Raw genomic sequence first — 24,586 nt, forward strand, 5'->3', positions numbered from 1 at the left:
TTGATGCCTGGCTGATTTCCAGTCCTTCTGGGGTTGGGCGGCCTTTTTTGATAAAGTCCATCTTTTCATTAAATGTTCTTCTTGAAAAGGGAACTGTTAATAAATCCGCAACAACATCGATGGTATCATTTGCTTCTGCCATGTTTCATTGGTTTGTTTACTACGGGTATGCTTGCTTGTGTTGTCTTGCTTGATAGTTCGCTACGGTAGCCGAGGGGCAAGATCCCTCTAGCATACCTTGGCATCTAAAAGACTACGCCCATTGACTACAGCTCCAAATGTGATTGGCTGATCAAACTGTCACTCCACACCTGGGATCCCGTTAAAGTGTATTGCCCGGCCATGCTAGAATACCCTCGATGGAGGAAAGTCTGCCCAGTGACTTGTGAAAAGAAATCTCCGATTGGCTGTTATTTTCTCCTGTACAAAAATGCTCTAATGCGCAGTGAATGGGGCGAACACAACTATGGCGAGTGAAACAGTGCGGTTTTAACAGATTAGCGACAAACTATTTTAATAAATTTGATAAAAATATATAAAAAATATAAATAAAAAAGTAATTTTTAAAATTAATATTTTCTTTCTTCTGAGGCTCACAGGGCCTTCTCTGAATACCTTGAAGGCCCTGAAAATAATTTAGGCTACTAACATACTGTATAGTATACAGTATGTTAGTAGCCTATGTGTGGGCATGTACAGTCCTACAACTGTGTGTAAGACTCGATCACCTTGTGGTTTTCTGGTTCTCTTTTATGTAGATCAGCAGGGTCACCACTGTCACTGCAAACACAATCTGAGAACCCATCGTCAAAAAACAAAGGAAAAACAGCGCCCTCTTTGCCAGTCAACAGTCTGTGAGAGACTGCTGCTAACATGACAGCTAAAACTGATCATGAGCAAACCTAGAAGTGTGTTACATGAGCATCCCCTGGTGGACAAACTTGTAAACAGCATGACATGCAGTATAATGGCATAATGGACTGTGAACAGACAACCACTGCAGTGGAGCAGTGGTTCTCAAAGTGGGGACCGGGGACCCCCAGGGGTCCTTGAGGGAGTTCCAGTGGTCCCCAGCTAAATGATGGACCCTAACGGGTCCATTTGGTTCCATTTGTACACTCTCAGAGTTAAATTAACATAGATTTTAAGGTATAAATTGGGGATAGAAATGCCATTAAATGGGGGTCCGTAGACTAATATGCATGTCAAACTGGGGGTCATTAAAATTTAACTGGTTTTGCTAGAGCTGTAAAAGTCTTCTCTTATGGGGGTCCCTGGCATATATTTTCAAATGGGGGTCCGCGGGCTAATTAGTGTCAATTTGTGGGGTCCTTGTCATGACAAAGTTTGGGAACCCCGACGCGATACTAATTTGCACACTTAAATGATTGCCGTTTGGAGGATTCACCTCATTCCCCTGCTAACGCTTGTATGAACTGTTGGTCATTCCTTTGGCCAAAGTCTGCAGCGATGGCTGCGATGCTGACTTGACTCAGAGTAAGCTGCATGCCTCCATTAAGGAGCTAAAACACAATCATTTCACTCTCTTACAATTTTATAATGGGATAGAATGCAGCAAGGTATAGGCTTCGTTATTTACAAAGACAGTTTGATTTTGTTGTCACTTTAAATAAAACAATAAATAAAAGTTCATAGGCTACTGTTCTCCTTTTAGAAGATCCACTAGAATCAGAAACAAAAGTTAATGTGTCTGTTCTGCTTTATTACTGTAGATCCATTAGAATGTATTATAGTGTGGGGTGAGGGAGTTGCAGGCATGAACGAGAACCGCATGCCACCAAGGACAGTAGGCTACTTAGGTTGCAGTGTGCTATCAGAGGTCATGTCTTCCTAGTCCTACAGTGGGATGCCTATTGTCTTTGGTGGGCCGATGACCCGCCACCATTCTTCTGCTAAGCTGGGTAGTCGAGTATGCACATGCATATCCCGTCCATGATTTCGTCCAAACTTATAAAACATAAAAATCGGGATGTTGTTGGGACCCCACCGACTCATCGATAGGCCTACCGTAATTATTGTAGGACATACCCCTATATTTAAATTTCGACCTGTCCCTATAATGATGATGATGATTGTTATGATTTACTGTATTCTACGTATTGGACCCTCGTCTGGTTCTGGTGTGTGACGACCCGGTTGGCATTTCCATGGTTCGGCGGCGGACAGACAGACAGGCCGGCCCGGGAGAAGATTAACATGACACGAGACTTGGTCACATCAAAACGTTCACCCGGTTTATTCCACTTACAGCAGCATATATATCTTGGATACTTCATGTCCTAATGACGTCACAGACTAGACATCACAATCCCTGCCTGCCAGCGCAGCGGCCTTCAGCTCTAACACAGCCCCACTCTTATGATACCATTCAGGCAGGCAGTACATCATACATACAAGTACATATCCGAACACAGTACCAAGTATCAGAACACTATAATACAACAATCCACTCTTTCGTCATATAAGGACGACGTCATCTGATACTGTATTTATAATGCGGAAAAGTGTACAATCAAATATGGATACCGAAAAACCTGGACTCCGCCAGGGAAATTGTATCCAGCCTCTCGTCATTTAATGTGATCTCTTTGCTTAATCAATAATCATTGATCAATCTCTGAGCAAGCACGCGCACGCCACCTGATTGTACACTTGAAACACAGACATAGGTGTAGAGAGAGAGAGAGAGAGATATAAAATAGGAAACACAGAAAGAAAAGAGGAGGAGAAATCAACAATAAATACTATATATAATATAAACTATATAATATACAACATATACACGTGGGGATAGGAAAGGGTACATTAAAATATACACTTAATATCATATTCAGATCCCTGATCACTTAACACTTAGCAACATTACTTTGTGTCTAATTCAACACTCCAAGATCAGCCTCTTCTGATCTGTTCTTCAGTACATCATATCTTATCTAGCACATGTTGTTGATCTGTCTGGGACGGAAGTACAGCCTGTCAATGTGTGGGTGTCATGTATAGGGACAATGTGTAATGACAGCAAATAAACACATATTTGACATTGAGACAAATCTAATAAAAAGAAAATGTTCCAAAATGTTCCATCCGTTCAAGACTTACTCCAACACTTCAACACTTACTCCAGTGTTCAAGACTTACTCCAACAGTCCAACACGTACTCAAGACTTACTCCAACAGTCCAACACTTACTCCAACAGTCCACTCTTACGACCCTACTCCACTGGAACCGATATGGCACAGAGCCCAGGCAACAGTTCGCACAGAGCCCAGGCAACAGTTCTCCATTTTGGCGACCGCGCGCAATTGTCCCGTACCGCATCCATCAGATAGTGCGCCGATGCATATGGACTTGTCCGCACCAGCATGCGTCATATAGACCTGGTCGTGCATTGTTGATGATATAGCATCCCGCTTACTCCATAAACATCGCGCGCGCGAAACAAATCTCGCGCACATTCTGCTCCAGGATGCTTGTCTCATATAGTCTGAGCAAAATAGGTCTTCGTCACAATGTGACTACTTCCTATTTCCTCCATGAGTTCAAGACCTGGAAAATGGTCATAGGACGTTGTTCAAATGGCACACTTGCGTCACTGCGGTCTAGGCCGACACAGACCCTCTTGGCCCGTGACCCGAGTCACCCGACAGATGCAGACCCTTGCGTCCGGTGGCTGGTCTGGCCCTCTTGCAGACCTACCGGGGGTCTGCAGTACCGTCATGCTGGTCTGCTGTAGGCCGTAGTGGCGATGTGATGGTCCTGCTGTAGGCCGTGGTCTGGCCCTGCTGTAGGCCGTGGTCTGGCCCTGCTGTAGGCCGTGGTCTGGCCCTGCTGTAGGCCGTGGTCTGGCCCTGCTGTAGGCCGTGGTCTGGCCCTGCTGTAGGCCGTGGTCTGGCCCTGGTTGCTGTTCTATGCCCGAGGCGATTTCCCTTCCCCGGCTGACCGCTTAGGCCTTCTGGACCTGGTGATACACCAGTCCTGGGGCCGGAAACCCACTCAATTTCTGTATTTTCCCGTCTGCTGTCCGTCTCCTGTGGACAAAACTGAAAAGCACTGGGTTCCCCCCCCCCAAACAGAACAAAGATACACACGCATACTGTGTGTGTGTGCGTGGGAGCTTCATATCCCCTCCTCATACTATATTGATTTTACTTCATCAATATTCCGTCAATCAATCAATCACCCATCCAAGGGGAATAATAATACAATTAAAATTTCTAAATGTGTATTTTTGAGCATGTGATGTGTATAATACTTACATGAATGACCCCTGCTACTGGTGCTTCCTGCACCTCCGCCTCGTGTCTGCCCACCTGCTCTGTGTAAACAATTCCTACAGAGCTCTGTGTTCCCACAACAAGATAAGCCACTGGGCCTTGCTTTACCACACCAAGACACCAAGCACAGACACTCAATTGTTATGGGTTAATTGTTAATTCTTTCAGACCATTTGCGTCACACTTGCCCATGCAAATAAAATTTGTATTTGCCCTCTTGAAACACAATTAACCAGACACATTTCATACAACCGGCGGATTGGGGACATAAAAACATGAATGATAGTTATTCAGCAGACTCAGGTCCTGATTCAGCATGACTGCATTCCTGTGTGTTTCTGTGAAAATAGAAATATATTAGGGTTAGCTTAGGGTTTAGACAGTCCACTCTTCCTTCGCCAGGCTAAACCATGGTGGAGCCCCCTAATATTACTAATGCCCAATTCACTCATACTAGTCAGACTCTTGACCATTATTTTTCCTCTCTGGTCCTTTATACCTTGACTGACCTTGCATAATTTGGCCTTTTCTATGCTTTCTGTCTGCTATAGACACTGTATTTCTCTCCTCTATTTATTTATTTGAACTGTACACGGCTTCTCCCAACTTCACATCCATGCGTCCATGTGTGAAGTGAAAAGAAGCACCCGCCCAGCCAAAATCTAAAGACTTCTCTCAACTGAACTCTTCTTCTCTCACTCAACTGGGGTTTCCCTACTAATTTAGTGTTTAATACAAATTATTTCAGGCCTGTTGCCTAAATTAGTGCACTGACTATCTTACTACACAAAACTTGCACCCCTATTTTGTCTAAACTTAATAACCTTGTCCCAAAACACCAAAACAAAATCGTCTGTCTCAAGATCGATTTATTCGTGAGCATCTCTGCTCCTTAACAGGTGTATCTACTGATGGGACCTACCGGTATCGGGTGTATGTTGTGCTGCAGTCCTGCATTACATTTTAAAACCACTTAGGTCATTATTTAAAACTTTTCTATTCTCCCTAGTCTCCACATTTGCCCTTACTTATCCGGACTTTATAGGCCTACAGTTGAAATATCCAGATGGGATACAATTAATGTTTACTTCACCATTGACTGGGCCTAGGATCTACACAGTATTGGTTTTATATTTTATTTTATTATTGGAGTTCCCTTCCAAATGGATTACAGCTGAGCTTATAAATTGCACCAACTTCTGGGCTAAAGAATGAATTAGCCCTTCCTTACTTGAGTCATAATATACTTGATTTATTGACTTTTAATACTGAAAATCTCAAATCTACCCTGATGCACACACGTACGCGCGTACCTCCCTTTGAACAGGCACTTCTTCCTAGACCAAACAACCCTGTTGTCTATCTTTCTGTGTGCGTGCGTGTGTGCGTGTGTGCACATTAGTATGGGCCCCTGAGCTGTTCCACCTCTAAATGTGAAAAATAACTTGCCACACTTTTCCTAATTCCACCATAAAACTGGTAAAATAAATATTTAGCATTCCCATTCCACATCGTACTCCGCTGTTGCTGTAGATATGACCCCAACACTTCCTGTAGTCACGTGATGGAAGTGACATGCCGAAGTGACATGCAAAAACACCAAATGTTCATTGTTCAATTTAGTGTGGTCTCAACACACAAAAACCGCATGACATCAATGTGCCCCCCCGGCACAAAACACTCAAAGTTCAGTGCTAAACACATGTTCAGTGGTAAAACTCCACAAAATGTCTTTCGGCATCCACTCTTAGGACAAAAAGAAAAGGTCCAGGTTCATTGTTCAGTTCAATCTCGTGTGTGCTTAACACACAAACCGTCGCATGACATCCATGTGTCCCCCGAACCCCATGTCCCCAAAGTTCAGTGCCAAAACCGCTCTCTTGGCCCAAAAAGGACATGACCATATTCTCACATTGACTTTCAGCATGGCGTTCACCCATCCCCGGCTGGGTGGGTGATGGCTGGGTGCTGGCTGCATGGGCTCATTCAGCTTTTAGATGTGACAAAAAATGGGAAGGCCAAACATTTTTAACACCACTTAGGCTTTCTTTTGAATGTGGCAGTTTTACTAAAATGTTTTTGAACATAAATGTTGACTAAACTTACACTTCCTTTTAGTGTGTTTGTGTGTGTAGTTGTATAAGAAATGTACACACATGGCGTGCTTTGACTGCACCTATAATATGAACTGACCTACCAAGGCTGACTGTTGCCTCGAATATCCACTTAACAGGCTGAACTACACATAAGATATGACCTGACCTCCCTGAGTCATTTCCATTATGGTCTCTACTTAGGTTGATAAACTCCCTATCTGTTTCAGGCCTGTCTGATTCATATTCAACACACCCCCTTCCATATGGGACACTAAATTTGGGATCTTATTTGGTGCAACCTAAAAAGCTGTCTAATGATTGTATTTTGACTGGAACTCCACCACATTACTGCATTATAACGGAATAATTACTAATTTTCCTTCCTGTATTAGCTTACATTTCTTGATACATACTACTTAAACTTGAAGTAAATGTACTTAACCTGGCCAATTTTGAGCTATGACACTTAGTGAACGAGGCCTTACGGCCATTATCGAGCTTGTAGATCTGCTATTTTTAGTTCTCTACTGATACCTCAGTTGGGTCCCTAATATGTTCTATCTACCGTGACTTTTTAATACAAATGATCAGAGTGTAACTGTTTGCTGTGAGAAAACACACCACAGGCTTAGTACGCACTCTGTGAATATCCCTGTATTACAGACGTACCCCGTTAGAAACATCTAACAGATTAAATGAACCAAACACAGCAGGGACAACTTTCAGCTGCTGTGCTATACCATATTGCTGCGTCAAACACAACGCAGTCTTCTTCCAAACTCTGTCAAGTCACAAGAACTACCATTCCAACTTTCTTTTACTGCAGATCTATTTTACTCCTTTTATTTGGTTGCCCAGACACATTTAGCTACTTTTATTTGTTTACTTCACTTAGGTCCTGTGGATAATGTCTCATCACTTCTGACCTTTGGCCGAATGCCATATATATGTTATTTTTCCTGAATAACATTCCTGTCTTGTCATGATACACGTGCCTACGCATCTCAGCCCTATACATTTAAGGCGGGATCCTGAATACTGTCACCTTATTCATGTTTATGGCTATAATGTGTTTTATTCTGTCCCATTTAATATCTTGACTGAATTCCATTCAGTCTCTTAACTTGGCATAATGAAGGGTCTATTATTGTCTGAGCCTACATGTATATGACCTTGGCTTAATGAGATAAGAGATAACACACTCCGTGAAGGGACTCATTTGCTGTGTGTGGTGAGTTATAAACAGTTGGCTGCGTCAACGCTCTCCCGGCTTTTCTCTTGGCCCATTGAGAATTTCTCTTCTCACTGTGGGTCAGAGAAATGCTTGTCTCTGCTGATAAGGTCTCGACAAGTTACCATGGCTACGCCATCTTGAGCGCCCGAGGTGCGGAACAGAAAAGATGAGTTCTACGTCTCCGCTTCTATGCTACAGCGTTCATACTGAGTTGCAAACTTTTTCTCAAAAAAAACTTTATAGCACTTCTTATCCTTATTTTGAGGATCACTTTTTATTATTATATTATTTCACTATACGCACAATACATGTGCCCAATCATACCAGGCCTATATTTGCTTTTTTAGTGATTATTAGCTCTCATACTGAGAGCTAGATATTGACCTTGGGCTTCGTGAGGGAGTGATTCTTACTAGCTGACTGCTGTGGGGGAGGTTTATAAACAAGTTCACAACACTGCTGTTTCGGCTTTCCTCCCTTGGCCCAGTGAGAAAAGAGATAGCTTCTCCTCTTCTGATAAGGCCAGTGTGCTGGTGAAAGAAATCACCAAGTTGCTATGGTTACGCAAGCCTCTGCGCTCTCCCGTCGCGAGAGTATGGCCCGTTGATCAGAAAAGATGAATACTCGTCTCTAAAGGGCTCTACCAACCAAAAACGCTTACAGCTTTCTCAGAACTTTCTATGCGCTTCTGGTCCTTACTTTAAGGCCTTCCTTTTCTTTCGAGTACGTTTGGTGTACTGACTTTTCCAGCTCCCAGGGCAGGCTAAATAGACACTTTACACTAATCAAACATTAGATTACTATATTTCTGATCTTTCTTCCCACACCGATTTTGGCTATTTACATCTTGTAGATTTGCTATTTTGCACACTCATTTAAGTGAAATGAAACAGAAACTACTCATTGTCTCACTGAATACTGATTAATATTTCACTTATTCAATCCATCAGCCCCCTTAGGTTAGGGGTTGTTTTAAGTTTGTAATCGCTTAACATTCAACTCAATACACAGAGTGTAGCTCAGCAGCATGCCAGTGTTATATGAAAACCCCAGGGATAACACGTTAAACCACTCTTATATGCCCATTTCCTTGGCATATTTGGATGAATGTAGCAACTACTGTGTATTCCTAAAGCGTGACAGGGAAACACAACGTCACTTTACTTGCACATGTCCACCCCTCTTTCTGGGGGTATCTTAACTTTGACTGTCCATTTGCGACAAGACACAAAACACAAAACACAAAAGAATTGACAACCACATGGAATGCACAACGATGTCTGTTCACACACCAGCCCTTATCTCTGCTACCTTGAAATTGGTAGCTAAATCTAGCAGTGACTTTTGACTATGACCAGAGTGTAACTAAAGTTTGCTGTGGGAACCACACCACAGGCTTAGTACGCTTATCTCACAGACGTACCCTGTTAGACAACATCTAACAGATTTATAAAAACAACAGACTGCAGCGTATACTGCCAGCTGTTGTGCGGACGGAAGCATTCGTCCGGCTTTGTTAATCCTAGCATGTGGGCATGCACTAGGACCACTGACCTACTACAAGGAGAGTGTAATAAACCCTGCTGGCGTACCAAACGTCAGGCTGAATATGGACTCTAACCATATTGCTGCGCGTATCTAACTCTACGCAGTCTTTCTGCTAATGAACCTCATTAGGCTTATATATGGACTCTAACCATATTGCTGCTTGAACCCAAACAGTCTTATCTCTTAACTCTGTCACGTCACTAAAAAAAAAAAAAAAAAAAACTGTATAAGTCACTTAAATGTTAAATTACCACTTAGGGTCTATACCAATGAAATTTGGAAGCATGTAATCTTGTGGGAACGAAAAAAAAAGACAAGGTTTAACTAAGGTAAACCCTGCATCATAACCTATATATTACCAGGTAAGAGGCAGCGGTGGCCGAGTGGATTGCGGAGCGGTCTAGATACCGGAAGGTCGCCAGTTCGAATCAGCGATCCGACACGTTAAAATTACCACCGTTGAAGTGCCCTTGGACAAGGCATTGAACCTCTACCATGAAATGCTCCATGTGGGCCTTGCTGTAAACAAGTATCTGATGCTTAGTCGAGTTACCCTTGGTAAACATGATTTACCAGAACGCATTTCTTCTTCTTCTTCTTCAGAGGAGAGACACTTTTCTCTAATGAAGAGTAAAATATGAAGTGACTCACCTCTTATCTGTCCCGTTTCTGACACCAAACTGTTATGATTTACTGTATTCTACGTATTGGACCCTCGTCTGGTTCTGGTGTGTGACGACCCGGTTGGCATTTCCATGGTTCGGCGGCGGACAGACAGACAGGCCGGCCCGGGAGAAGATTAACATGACACGAGACTTGGTCACATCAAAACGTTCACCCGGTTTATTCCACTTACAGCAGCATATATATCTTGGATACTTCATGTCCTAATGACGTCACAGACTAGACATCACAATCCCTGCCTGCCAGCGCAGCGGCCTTCAGCTCTAACACAGCCCCACTCTTATGATACCATTCAGGCAGGCAGTACATCATACATACAAGTACATATCCGAACACAGTACCAAGTATCAGAACACTATAATACAACAATGATGATGAGGGCGCTGCGTTGCTATAGGGCAACTGGTGAAGTTCAACCCACTACCGTCATCTACAAACTGCCCCCCCCCCCACATAGGGGGTCCCAGAACCACGCTTTGAAAACAACTTTTTTCTTTTTTTTTTCTTCAAAACTTTTTTTTGTGGACGGACCGCCGGGACGCATGCGCAGTGCCATGGTAGTGTGTGTGCGACGTGCATGATGGCTGCTGTGGACAGCACCGTGCTGGTGTCTCTGGTGGAGGACTTTGTCTCCGGACTGCAGGACAGCAAGGCCCGCGACACAGCGACAGGTAACACCGTCACACCCTCCATGTCCTTGTCCTCCCCACCGCGGGACAGACATGTCTGTCTCTGTCATGGAGGTCACTGAGCCGGAGAGAGAGAGAGAGAGAGAGAGCGAGAGAGACTACACTGCTGAATGATGCGGTGCTGCTGCGCCGCTGTGTGCACCGGGCGCTACACCGATATTGGTGTCCTATCGGGATGTGTGCGTGTGTGCGTGCGTGCGTGCAATAGAATAGTAGACATCATCAGTGCTGAGTTGCTGGTCATCATAATTATTTTTTATTGACCTTTAATTGTCCAGCTTTTTACATGTTTACATAATACACAGTGGTTGTCTGTTTGAAGTTAAAGTCACACATCACGAATCTGATCTGATTGATTGATTGATTGAAGTATTTATTAACAGTTTGCAGAATTACAGTACATTTCAAGCACAAACTCAATACAAAAACTGTTAACTGTGAGTGGACGGCACCATAAAGCGTCACACTTGTTTACAAGAGGGTGATGCAATATTGCAAATAAAACTGAAATATGTATTTTTTATTTAACAGGTCAAATATCACTTAAATGCCTATTATGGTTGATATCCCAATCCATAATCCGTGGTTCGTATATAGTAGTATAGTTCATAGAAATTGACGAAAGATATTTAGTAGGAGACGTACAATCAACATGTCACAGTATTCGATAGGTCACCAATGTCGCTGTAACACTGGCTAACTAGTTAGCCAAGTTAGCGCAACATCCTGTGGCTTTGCTGCCTTCCTTTAGTTTTCATGAACAGCGTTCAGTTTATCAGCATCATGTTGTTGTCAACATCACCTCCAGCATACACACTATTACACTGTCTGGTGGATATTGTCTGTCATGATTATAATGGATGGTACAGTACAGAAATAATAGAGATGCTAGATAAGGTGACCATGTCAAATGAATGCACTCATTTACATTGACTGTACGTCTGTACAGTACACCACCGTTGTTTCTGACTCATCCATAGTCCATACATGTTGCACAAGAGAAAATACGTTCACATATAGGCCTACACACTTTGTATTTATTATTTGATATTTTTTTTATTGTATATTTAAGGTATTTGACAGAAACTTTATTTGACAGAAATCCAAATACTAGTACAGCTAGTCGGACTCATAACACAAAGTCCTGAGGACTTGTTTCCATTGCGGTCCTATCCTATGTATTCAATTTATAGACATGTAAAGACATAACAATAATATAGACGTCATTATCAGCAATAAAACCAGCAGTGTTTCTCTATTTCTCGCCTTGTTGTTCAAATGGCCAATAGGGCTGAAGTGTGTAATGCATTTAAATAATAATCAAAATCCAGTCTACAAAGTAACTAGTACCTTAAAGTTTTCAAGTTAATGTAATCAGTATTGGAGATATAGATCTGTCCTGAGAGATGGCGTTCGTTGAACTCTGTGTCGTGAACTTGTGACACCACACATGCAGCCATATAATATGCTCCTTGCACAATATTTCTGTTGTTGTCATCCCAGTGGTCATGTTTGGAAAGGTTTCACTGGGGTACATACGTTGGTTTGACATACCAACAGTCATTAGTCAGACAAACCTGCGCTGCGGGTTACAAATCAACCGTGCTGCGGGTTAAATAAATCACCCGTGGCTCCCGACATGCGTGGCAGGTTAAAACCAGAGTAATCTAGTAAGAGAGTGGCGACACGCTTTGCTCTCGCCGCAAAGCGTGCGCCTTTGGGCTATAGTTCCAAACATTGGAACTATCCCATTGAGATAGAATGAGCACTTCCGCATTCCATTGATACAATGGGAGTCAACGCTAGTGTCGCCACTCTGACTTTTACTAGATTAGCCCCCAGTAAGGCTATCCAACATTGAAGCTGCCACTCCCTACTGGCGAAAAGTGGAACTGCAGCACGTTAATGGAGGTGGACGGACGTCGAGTGACCCGGAACTTCCGCTCACTCGAGCCATTGATCTATAAATTGCACTTCCGGCTGTCTTCCGGCTGCGGGGGGGAGGGGCTAACTCTTCCAGATCGGTCTCTATCCTTTTATTACTCTATGGTTAAAACTAATCTGTGCGGCGGGTTAAAAATCACCTGTGGCTTCCTGTTAGGTTAGGGTTTGGGGAGAGTGTCTGACTAAACAAACATGTGCACCTGCAGGTTTAACTTCTGAGAGAGTAAATATGATTTTCCTTTGCAGGAGTCAAAGATGGACAGTTTACAATCCTACAGGTGGTGGAAGCCTTGGGGTAATGTATTGATATTATACAATAACACTAACACAACAACAACAAAATATGTCATTGGGTTAGCTTAAGTAAAGAACATTACTGTTTTTGATAAAAACGGTTTGCTATAACGTCAAGGCTAGGATTTGTACTTGGTCATGTACTGAACAGAACAATAATCAGTCGTAGTCTTAATTAAAGTTTGACATCTCAATTTGAATTCCCAATTTGGAATCAGATGTTGGATTAAGGGCCTTCCACAGTACACCAAGCACTATACTCAGGAGGTAGAGCAGGTCGTCCAATGATCCCTGGGTCAGTGGTTCGAATCCCGGCTCCTCCTCCTCCTCCTCCTCCTGTCCACATGTCGAGGTGTCCTTGGGCAAGACACTGAACCCTACATTACCTCCAATGAGTTGGTCGGTGTGAGCTCGCCACCATTGGTGTGTGAATGTGGGATAGTGAGGACGCTGGCGTCGACTGTTCGCCGCTTCACCTCCCAATGTATGAATGAATGAACCATTGTAAAGCGCTTTGAGCACTTGGAAAAGCGCTATAAAATGAAGTTGTGGTGTGGACTCTACCATCCACATAAGTATAATAATGTCCAACTGTAACTATAAATATATGTGTAGTTATTGTTGTATACGGCCCATTCAAATCAGAATAATGTTTCTTGCCACTGTCTTGCATTACACAAAATATGAAGATAAGCAGCTTGGAAAATAAGAAGCTAAAAACTGCATACAATCATGTGCAGTTAACAATGTGTAGGCCTACTGTTGACTTTATTGTATTAACCCATTTTGACCTGAGATCAGATTCTAAAAATGTCTTCTACATCCTGACAGTTTTCTGAAAAAGCTATGTTTCTATGTCAGTGTTTTGTCGATTTTTCAGAAATAGTAGACCTACAAGCTTGTAGCGCGCCACTCAGTGGCACGCTATGAGCTTGTAGATCTGCTATTTTTCAATAGCTAAAGCATAACATAATCCTAACACGAAAAAGGGGTTCCTGTGTTAAACTCCTAGAATTAAATGTATACAACGGGTATTTCCCATTCATTCATGTAGGAAGAGAAAGTAATCAATCCACAATCAATCCACATCCATAAGTGGATGTATTAGTTATGATATCCAGAGGAATAAACCTCTTTTCGTCTCGTCCCAGATGGGAAAGTTTGGCTGCAGCATGACTAGCTAGTTTGCTAGATCACAGAACACATCCTCGTAACGGAGAATGAAAAGGACAGCATTCTATAAACGGAATCCTTTTGATGCAAAGCAAACCTCTGTGTTCTGAAGTGTGCTGCTGTCTCTGCTGTCTCCTCTCCTCCCTGTGTGTGCGCAGACTGAGTCTAACCAGCTCCCAGGTGACCACACGGGGCAGAGGAGTGCAGATGCTGTCCGAAGTTGTACAGGAGTGCTGTCGACAATTCTCCGTCAAAGAAGGTAATGGGTTCACTGTGCGTGTGTTTTCCAGTATCTGTATCACGGTGACTTTATAATGCATGATCTATATAATTTATATCATGTCAAATAAAGACAGTCAATTATTGACCGACACATTGTCATAACTTCGTTGAAGGGTGCGACGGGTTGTATTTGAAAGCTGGCCTCTTCTAGAGACATATTTAGACCATGAGGTCAATAATGCAAACCCCCCTGCATTGCCGCTGTGTCACGTCATGTTGTTTTGTTTTGTCGTGTTGTGTTTTTTTTTTTTTCCAGGTGGTTTGTTGCTTGGCCTACATGTTAACCACATTCAATGCCGGTGTCTGTATTTCAGTCATTATAGCCCCAAAATGTCAAACATTATCAGCAATGATGGGGGACCATTTAAAACAAAGGCATGCTGTAGTTTGCTACTAACAGAAATTTGCATGCACAAGGGCTGCCAAAGTACAATAGGCTATCTTCTTTTGTTGTTTTCTTGTTTTTCCGCCCCCCCCCCCCCCTCTCTTCGACTGGGCAAAGCTCTAAACTGACTGGGCCACGGCCCGCGTGGCTCAATGGACCCCACGCCGGTTATCTCATCATGGTCTCCTTCTTCTCTCCACAGTGGAAGTGCTCCTGGCGTTCTATGAGAACCGACTGAAGGACCACCATGTCATCACTCCTCACGTGTTACTGGGCCTGAAGGCGTTGGTGAGTGAAGGTCCTCCCTGTCTAGTCTGTACTGCGTGTCTACAGTGCCATAATCGTTTCCATGTCGAAAGATGTTCATACATAAAAAGAAAACAAATAGCAGATCTATAAGCTGCTTTCCGCTATCTTCTTTTTAAAAGTTTAACATTTGTAAAAACTACATTTATTTCTTGGTATATTTCAGTTATCTGCACTGTGCACTTTTTTGTTATTACGAAGCCGAAAAAGCAAACATAAATGTAATTTAGGCTGTCACCTCACAGCTAGAAGGTCCTGGGTTCGATTCCCCGCTGGGGACGCTGTGGGCACTGGGGGGGGAGTGTTCTCTCCTCCACGTCATCAGTGCCCATACCCGAGGCGGGGGTTGGCGAAAGGGCCTTTCTGTGTGGAGCCTGATGAAGAGGGAAAGGTACTAGTCGGAATAACGTGTTCCTTTCACGCGCTATGTCCAACCGGGGAAACTCCCCCCCCCCCCCCTGTCAGGTGAAAAGACTCCTCATGCATAGAAGGAGGCATGAGGTCAGTCCGCTGCCCTCCCCAGGTTGGCAGAGGAAGTGTAGCGCCCAGGATTACATTAGATAATTGACACTGGGTGAAAAAAATGGGTTGCAAAATCGTGGGATAAAAATGTAAATCTTTTCTATTCATGACGTTCCAGTTTCCAATGTCCATCATCAAATTCCATGTGTAATTGTGACCGCCCTGAACAGAGATACTGCACTTTAGTCACTCCAGAATATCATCCCCAGTCTCTCTGTTCTCAGGCCAAACACCCAGCGTTGCCTCCTGGTGCTGCCGTCTCCATGCTGAGGTCTATATTTCAAGATGTCCACGTGCAGGTGAGACCAGTCTCGCAAAAGAGCATTTATTAGCATATCGTATCTCTTAAAAGGCACACGTGGTTGGTTACAAAGTGACATGATGCATTTTCCATTACTTTACTTGCATGTGTGTAATAATTCTGAAGAGTTTTATCTTCACAAATGCAGCACAGATAAATGAAATAGGCACGCACGCACGCACGCACGCACGCACGCACGCACGCACTGACACACTGACACACTGGTTCTCTTTTGATTACTGACATCCAAACCATCCTATTAGTGGAATCTCCTGGCCTGCTCTGACCGAAGCCTAACTGTACGCATCACTACTGTATACTAGAGTCTGCAGACCTTTGTGGACCTTTTAGCACGAGCTACATAATGAGAGAGAGAGAGAGAGAGAGAGAGAGCACAATGTACTGTAGCTGTAATGTAATGAGAGAGCATGCTGTGTGTTTTCTCTAGTCCCTGATGTTGGCAGAGAGAAACTGTGTGTACACCATCCTGGTCAACCTCATGGACTCCAGAGAGACGGGTGAGGCACACACACACACACACACACACACACACACACACACACACACACACACACACACAGTCACACACACACGAACACAAGGCTGCTGTACTTTATTATACCTCATACTAAGCATTTAAAGTATGAGGTATAAAGTACAGCAGCCTTGTGTTCATAAAACAGAAAGATTGGGTATTGGGTAAGACTGACGCTATGTATCTTTCAGGACCTTTCACTGCTTCGTCTCAACCATTACTCTATGGCTCTGGTCTCGGACACCACGGTGTATGTTTTGACATTCCGTTTCAATAAAGGAGAGAACACACCAATATGGAATAAGCAAATGTCTATTGGAAATATTTTGGCAGCAGTTTAGCAAGGAGAGATTTGGCAGCAGTTTAGCAAAATGGCAAACGGCAATGGCAATGGCAAAATTATGGGCATTATTTTGGCGATTAGACTCCAATTGCATTTATTGAATAAGATTAGTTTTAGAGATTAGCCCCCCATTGGAGCATTGGAGTCTAGACGCTGGTGGTGGCAGCTGAGCTGATGAACCTCCTTCCTCCTCAACACTAGATGGAAAGGTGGAGTCGGGGATGGAGGTGGGCTGCTTGTTGCAGACTGAAAAGAGAATGGCAAAGTGTCAGAGGCAGAGATATTTAAAGGCGGAGTCAAATCACCTGATTGGCTGCTGCAAAGTGCTAGGATTTGAGAACAGATAACGATGAGCCATGATAGTGCTGAAAGGCCGAATGAAAGCGTTGGTTAAGATCTTCCTTATTGAACCTACGCTAAAAGCTACATTTCTCTCCACTACTGTTGGAGCAGCCATAAACTACACAGGTCCATCCCGATGTTCTGGGCATCTTTGTAAACAAGTTAGTGTTAGTAAAAAGCAGGTAAAAGAGTATCGTGGCGTCTGAGCAGACTGACATCAGTCACTCTGAAGAGCTGGCTGTTTACACCGCAGATATGTCGCCTCCGCCTACAGGAAATACATTTGCTGCGACCATGAGACCCGTTTCTGAATTTGTCTATAGAGCCCATTGATAAACCATGGAATGGTGAACAACATCTCTAGCCAGTTGTGGAAGAGGTTCTTCTTTCCAGAGTCCTCCAGGCTTAACCCATTCTGACCTGAGATCAGATTCATACGAGGTTTCCACTGGACACACACTGGTCTGATTAACCCATTCTGACCTGAGATCAGATTCTAAAAATGTCAGTGGTTCTTCGATTTTTCAAAAATAGCAGACCTACAAGCTCGTAGCGCTACGAGCTTGTAGATCTGCTATTTTTCAATAGCTAAAGCACGACATGATGCTAACACCAAAATGGGTTCCCGGCCAGAATGGGTTAAGATGTGTCCGTGTTCTCCAACCTTGGCCTTGACCTTTTTTTGACCCCGTCCTCCTCAGAACTGAAGAGTTTGGGGTCGGACTTTGTGTTTGGTTTCGTCCAATCAATGGACGGCGAGAGGGACCCTCGGAACCTGCTGCTGACCTTCCAGATCGCCACGGACATCATCAGCAGAGGCTACGACATGGGTGAGGCGCGCACACACACACACACACACACACACACACACACATAACACACGTACACACATGTTGTCTACGTGTTAACCTCTTTTTTAATCCATCTCTCTCTCTCTCCCTCTGCCAGGTAAATTCGTAGAGGAGTTGTTTGAGGTGACATCCTGTTATTTCCCCATCGACTTCAGCCCAGTAAGTCAACTCTCTTTGTTTCTCTGTTTACCCAGCTGCCTTTGCAAAGCAGGACAGACAGACAGACAGACAGACAGACAGACAGACAGACAGACAGACAGACAGACAGACAGACAGGCGTGTCATCACACACGTCCTGTGAACTCGGGCGGCCTCGACAGGAAGTCATAATGGCAATAGCATACTGGATGTCTTCCTGTCTGTCTGCGTTCTGCATCTCGCTTCATATCACATGTGTGTTTTACTGGCGTTACACACAGACCAAAATGGGTTAACATGGTACCAGCTACGGCAGGGAGGTTTCACTCATATCTCGTCTATGACGGATTTTGTTATCGGGAATGAAAAAAGAAAATCACACCGTAAACATATTTCTTTCCCACACTGAATATCGGTGTAATGGACTCACGGACTCACACCTGTGTGTGTGTGTGTGTGTGTGTGTGTGCGCGCGCGCGCGCGTGCTCGCACACCGGTGTGCTTGCATGCATGTGCAACTCAATGGTTGACCACTTCCTTCCAGGCCAGCACAATGGAAGTAGTTCATAATATTGCCTTGGGTTGTTTTGCATGCAATACGGTCCGCACAAACATAAATGTATTCCTGCATGTGTCCTAACTTAACTCCTAAAGGTAGAGAAGACAGTCCAGGTCACACAGTTTTCCTGGATTCATTGAAGAACATTTCACATGTTTCGTAATGTCGTGGTGATGAAAGGAGTGTGATGCTTTTTATTTAATTTTGCTGTACTATTTTCAACTGCTTTTCACTGCTAATCAATCAGACATTTGAGCCATCTGCAGTTTCGCGTGAATCATTGCTTCATTTATAGCTGTCACCACACGGCTAGTAATGCAAAACTGAGAGCTGCTCACAGCTTATCATGAATGATGCACTCTATTGATCTATTTTGATGTTACGTACGTTCCTCTGCTTGTGGTTGTTGTGTATACACTGACACGAAAAGGCGCGTCAAGCCCTTGACTCCGCCCACCCCCGGGGGAAGTTGTGATTTGCTCTCGTTCACTGCGATGCAATTTGCGGCATTTCCAAAACAATGTTGCGCAGAGTAGCGATTATCAAACGCATTTGCAATGCCATATACGTTGAAAGATCTGTTGCCCCGTGGACCAACGACGTCGACTCTGTGGGGGCTATGGGGCTACAGCCCCCATGAAGAATTAAATAGCCCCTTTTAGCCCCCATGAAGATTTTCGTGGACATTTTATATTAACATTACAGACCATTAGACCATTTGGGAAATAAATAAATCTGCAGCGGCGGCCTCGCTCCGCTCGGCCACGACAGTCCCCCCCCCCAACGCAATTCTGTAGCCTACCCAAAGTACCAGTGAAAACATCAACTTCTTTCTTTCCACTGCTGCGGGGGGGGTGCGGGGAGGCGGGGCTGCGGGTAGCCCCCATGAGGATCATCAGAACTCGACGGCTCTGCCGTGGACAAGGCAACGCTACCTCCGCAAGTTAGATATTATCGGCATTCGGCATAGATACATTTTTGTCCGTATGTGACTAAGGATTGGACCAAGTTGCATTGGCAGCCATGGAAAGTTCCTACCCCGGGACCTAAAACTGGATGTGACGTTTTTTGGGCGTTCCTGTCTTGTCAGTGTATACGGTCATACTGTAGTATCTGCATCCTGTTATCTGCTGTTGTAACAAGCATGTGGTTATTATTCTCATCTTCTCCCCCCCCCCCCCCCCTGCCCCTCCCCCCAGCCCCCCAACGACCCACACGGCATCACGCAGGAAGTGCTCATCCTGGCGCTGAGGACTGTGCTCACTGGAACGCCACTCTTTGCTGAGGTACTACTAACCCATTCTGACCCGAGGTCAGATTCTACAAAATGTCTTCTACATCCTGACAGTTTTCCATTCTGACAGTGTCAGTCGCTCTTTGATTTTTCAAAAATGGCAGACCTACAAGCTCGTGGCGCGCTACGAGCTTGTAGATCTGCTATTTTTCAATAGCTAAAGCATGACATGACGCTAACACCAAAAGGGGTTCCCGCCCAACATGGGTTGTTTAAACAAATTCCCATTGACAATGAATGGAGAATTTACGTCATATCTGTCTGAGCAAATGGGTATTTTCGTCTTACACAAACATTAAATTCCCATTGACAATGAACGGAGATCTCACTTCATGATGTATGATGAGAGCGCCCCTCACTTCACAAGGGTGTGATTTAAAAAAAGAAATGTAATATTTCATTTATATTTTCTCCCTAGTTATTACTAAACCATTACATTCACCTGAATAATTCAGTGAATGTTGACAACATGTTAGGCTTGGCATCGAAGTCTCTTTCAAATGAATCACTGAATGGGAAAATGTGCCAATGATTATGTCCGTTTTTCTAAGCAATTGTTTTATGAAATTCGTCTTGCAGAGCTTGTACATTCATTGATTGATTGAATACTTTAGTAACAGTTTGCAGGGGGGGGGGAAAAGCACAGGAAAGTACAGTTCAATACAAGGTCTAATGTTTCCATTACGGACCGTTGAACTCAATTAATCTCAAATCCTAACAAGGACCAAGCAGCTTCGCTTCCCTTTGCCATAAAAATGCTCCAATTTGGCGTTCCACTATAATATGTAGAGGGAAAACCCGGCAAAGCATCATTCCGTGTAATTGTAGATTTGCGCAATGGCTATTACACAAATATCAGATATATACAAGCTCACAACATGCCACGTGGTGCCGTGCTGCAAGCTTGTACATCTGCAATTTTTTTTTGGCGAAAACCACAAACGTTGCATTGTCAGAATGTTGGATAGTGTCTTTCTGTGGATTAAACTCTCTCTCTCTCTCTCTCTCTCTCTCTCTCTCCCAGTTCCTGTTGCCTCTGATCATAGAGAAACTGGACTCTGACGTGCAGACCGCCAAAGTGGACTCCCTGCTGACCCTGGTGAGAAACCCCCTCCACCGCAACCCCCTGGTGTTTTACTGTACCATCAGCACTGGACCCCCCCCCCCCCCCCCCCACCTGGCGGCGTGCCAGTTCGAATCCCGGAGCTACCCCAGAGTCGGTGTCGGAAGTGTCCCTGAGCAAGACTCTGAACCCCTAATTGCATTGCAATTGCACATTCTATGAATGGTGTGTGTGAATGGGTGAATGTAATGCACAATCTATGTAAAGCGCTTTGGATAAAAGGCGCTGTATAAAATGCACCATTTACCTACTACACTGCTAACGATATGCATGTTAGTGGTTAATATCTTTAAAGAGTCTTTCTGTCGAGCCGGGACGATGGCACGTTGCCATAACGACGTGACGTTATAGGTTGTAAAGTCCAGTTCCAATTATTTCAACAACAAAAAAAGAAGTCCCGGATTGTAGCTTTAACATGACGTCATTCCTCTCTGCTTCCTTCCAGGCTGCGTGTGTGGAAACGTACCAACAGCAACACCTGGCGGAGTTCCTACCTGGCCTGTGGGCTTCACTACGCAGAGAGGTTGTGTGTGTGTGTGTGTGTGTGTGTGTGTGTGTGTGTGTGTGTGTGTGTGTGTGTGTGTGTGTGTGTGTGTGTGTGTGTGTGTGTGTGTGTGTGTGTGTGTGTGTGTGTGTGTGTGTGTGTGTGTGTGTGTCTCCCTTCATGTGTTTATCCTGTGTAACCAGCAAGCTGTGTATATTTAGTAACGCTGAATACCAACAACAACAACAAAAAAGATAATATTTTACCTGTATTGACACCCATAATACAGATGGCAGGTTGAAAGTGTTTAAAAACAAAGACGGTTCCTTCCCGAACTTTATAAAATCCAACCTTAATGAGTGTTTCTTTTCATCAGTGCGGAGGTAGTTGTTCGAGTTAATTTGGAATGTATGTTTATTCGTATGCATTGTCAATAAATATGTCAATCAATCAATCAGCCAAAACGGGGAACGCCTCCTGTGCAAAAAAAGAAACCTGAATAAAAGTACTTTCTGGCCTTGATAGTCCCATACATCCAAACGGAAACGTTTGCGTTAACAACGTTAAACTCACTTTACCAAAAGTTAACTCTGAACTATCGGTAAATCTGCCATTAGCTTCCGTGGCCCTAATACATGGAACGACCTATACAACAACATACATTAAAATGTACCACAATTGGTGCCCTTGCATCGTTTTAAAACCCCGGTGAGCATATACAAGACACCCACAATGTGTGACTGTTTTTTTTTAGATCATTTTGAAATTTCTTTTAGCTTTTATTTGAAATTTAGTTTCAGCGTATTATTATAATGTATACCTCGTATTGTATTGTATTCTTTGTTTTTATTTTCCTGATCTTCTGATGTTTTTGTGATTTATCTTTTCTATGTGATTGTACTACTCGACGACGCTGAAAATGAGTTTGATTACTCGGTGTAATTTCGAGAATAAATAAAAGTTGAATGAACTTATGCATACGCACGCTATTGTTGTTGTGTGTGTGTGTGTGTGCAGGTGTTCCAGACCACCAGTGAGAAGGTGGAGTCTGCAGGCCTGGCGGCGCTGGCGGCCATCACCTCCTGTCTGTCTCGCTCCGTCCTCAGCTCCGACTCCGAGGACGGCCTGAGCGTCTTCCTCCAGCTCGTCCTCAGCGGTATATATATACGACCGTCACTCAGACGACCCCCTTTTCCACCTGGTTGGGAACGTCTCATTGAGGCTCTCGCTCCTCGCCAATGTTATTTAGCGGGAACCGTCTTTTTGTGTTAGCATTATGTTGCGCTTTAGCTATTGAAAAATAGCAGACCTATACAAGCTCGTAGCGCGCCACCGAGTGGCGCGCCACGAGCTTGTATAGGTCTGCTATTTTAGAAAAATCGAAGAAACGACTGACACGGAAACATAGCTTTTTCAGAAAACTGTCAGGATTTGGACGCCTTTTTTTTTAATCGACCTCAGTCCAAAATGGGTTAAACTCTCGGTCGACTGACCTTCCCTTCAGCCACCATGCATTGGAAAAGGTGGGGTCCGGAGCATTCGTGGTCCTTTTTTAGACGTATTCTATTTCAGAGAACAAAGCGACCGTGTTAGGTGGCTTAATAGCAAACCCCCTCCCTGACCGCCGATTAAAATATGAACGCTTCTAAAGACTCTTAGTTAGTGACTGCTGCGACGCGTGAGATGACCGTGGCCGCGGGTCTTCGTCTCTACACACTCTAATACAATGGAAGTGAATGGTTGGTGTACCGTGAACTATCGCCAGAGGGCGCTAGCGTTCTATGAGTTAATATAGGTATGGTTTTTTCCACACTCAATTCATAATTAAGTTCCACTTTTGGAGCTCTGGCTCATGGACTATAAGAACCACAAAGAAGTGAACCGTGAGCCTTGATATGAGAAGGGTTGAAAACCACTGCTATTAGTTTGTGGCGTGACGTTGTGGGCGTGTTTTGTTTTCTGTCGTTTTGCAGACTGCAAGCATCACCTGGCCGAACCGGACCTCAAGCTGGTGTGGCCCAGCGCCAAGCTGCTGCAGGCGGCCTCTAGCACCTCCTACAGGGCCAGTCACCTCATGACAGCCGCCGTCATCCCCTCCCTCATAGAGCAGTACGACACCAGAACACAGGTGGTCCAAATCATCTCGTTGAAACGTTCCAAACGACGGCATTTTCCAATTTGTTTATATTTTGTCCCGAGAGGCACATTGAGCCTGTGTGTGTGTGTGTGTGTGTGTGTGTGAAATGTCATTAAACCAGTGATTTTATCGAACGTTTGTACTGTAGGTACTATACTTTAAATTGGGCATGTTGTTAAAGGACAACTTTAGTTTTTTTCAACCAAGATTCATGTTTTAGGTTATGAGTGTTAATTTTTTTTTCCATTTGCTGCTTTCTTTCATTTTAGGGATTTTAGCTGTTTTTGACAGGGGGGCGGGGGAATTCGAGGATGGGGCTAAATATGTATTTTTTCACAACATTTTATAGCCATTTATTTTTTTACTATAGTCCTACTAGATCCCAGGAAATTACATCTAGCCACAAAAGATCACTGAATGTGAAGGGGGTGAAAAACTGACCTGTTGAGCCATACAGTACAGTATGGTAGCCCCCAATAGTAGGCTACCCCCCCCTTCACATTCAGTAGATCCTGTGATATTTTGTGGCCAGATGTAATTTCGTGGGGTCTAGTAGGACTATAGTAAATAATAAAAAAATACATTGCTATACAATTGTGTAAGAAAATACATATTTAGCCCCATGTTCGAATGCCCCCGCCACCCTGTCAAAAATAGCTAAACATCGCTAAAACGAAAGAAAGCAGCAAATTAACAGTCATCTTATACCTTCTCTAATAACAACCTAAAACATGAACCTTGGTTGAAAAAAACTAAAGTTGTCCTTTAAAACAGTTTGACTGCCCGGGAATTGTTTAATCCAGGTTACTGGCACTGCTATTTACGACATTCCCGTCCTTTTGTTTTATGTGTTTAATCCGCCGGCGTATTGTAATAAATAAAAAGAAACTCTGTCTTTGCCGCGGAGATATAGAGAGACTAGATGGTTTCGTTTTGATGACGAAACCGTAAAATCAACACATGCTGTGGGCTGCTAGGGCTTCTGGGAAATTGAGGCCAATGCAAATGAATACGACTACAACTCCT

General features: G+C 43.8%; 1 protein-coding gene across 2 annotated transcripts in view; it reads left to right on the forward strand.

Annotated features, from left to right (window-relative positions):
• Nucleotides 1–10,423: 10,423 nt before the first annotated feature.
• The window catches only part of mms19 (MMS19 homolog, cytosolic iron-sulfur assembly component), a 33,949-nt gene continuing 19,786 nt past the window's right edge, over nucleotides 10,424–24,586 (forward strand). The window contains exons 1-13 of one of the 2 annotated variants that reach the window (XM_080789558.1): nucleotides 10,424–10,529; nucleotides 12,738–12,786; nucleotides 14,117–14,217; nucleotides 14,828–14,913; nucleotides 15,663–15,752; nucleotides 16,203–16,272; nucleotides 17,676–17,804; nucleotides 17,923–17,984; nucleotides 19,722–19,808; nucleotides 20,841–20,915; nucleotides 21,385–21,462; nucleotides 22,441–22,579; nucleotides 23,397–23,551. In XM_080789558.1, coding sequence (XP_080645684.1) covers nucleotides 10,436–10,529; nucleotides 12,738–12,786; nucleotides 14,117–14,217; nucleotides 14,828–14,913; nucleotides 15,663–15,752; nucleotides 16,203–16,272; nucleotides 17,676–17,804; nucleotides 17,923–17,984; nucleotides 19,722–19,808; nucleotides 20,841–20,915; nucleotides 21,385–21,462; nucleotides 22,441–22,579; nucleotides 23,397–23,551 — 1,215 coding nt within the window. In that variant the 5' untranslated portion in view covers nucleotides 10,424–10,435. The remainder of the gene's footprint in view (nucleotides 10,530–12,737; nucleotides 12,787–14,116; nucleotides 14,218–14,827; nucleotides 14,914–15,662; nucleotides 15,753–16,202; nucleotides 16,273–17,675; nucleotides 17,805–17,922; nucleotides 17,985–19,721; nucleotides 19,809–20,840; nucleotides 20,916–21,384; nucleotides 21,463–22,440; nucleotides 22,580–23,396; nucleotides 23,552–24,586) is intronic. The other variant, XM_080789559.1, reaches the window with a different exon arrangement.

Source organism: Protomyctophum bolini, assembly GCF_963924005.1.
Source record: "Protomyctophum bolini genome assembly, chromosome: 18".
In the NCBI taxonomy this organism is placed as follows: Eukaryota; Metazoa; Chordata; class Actinopteri; order Myctophiformes; family Myctophidae; genus Protomyctophum; species Protomyctophum bolini.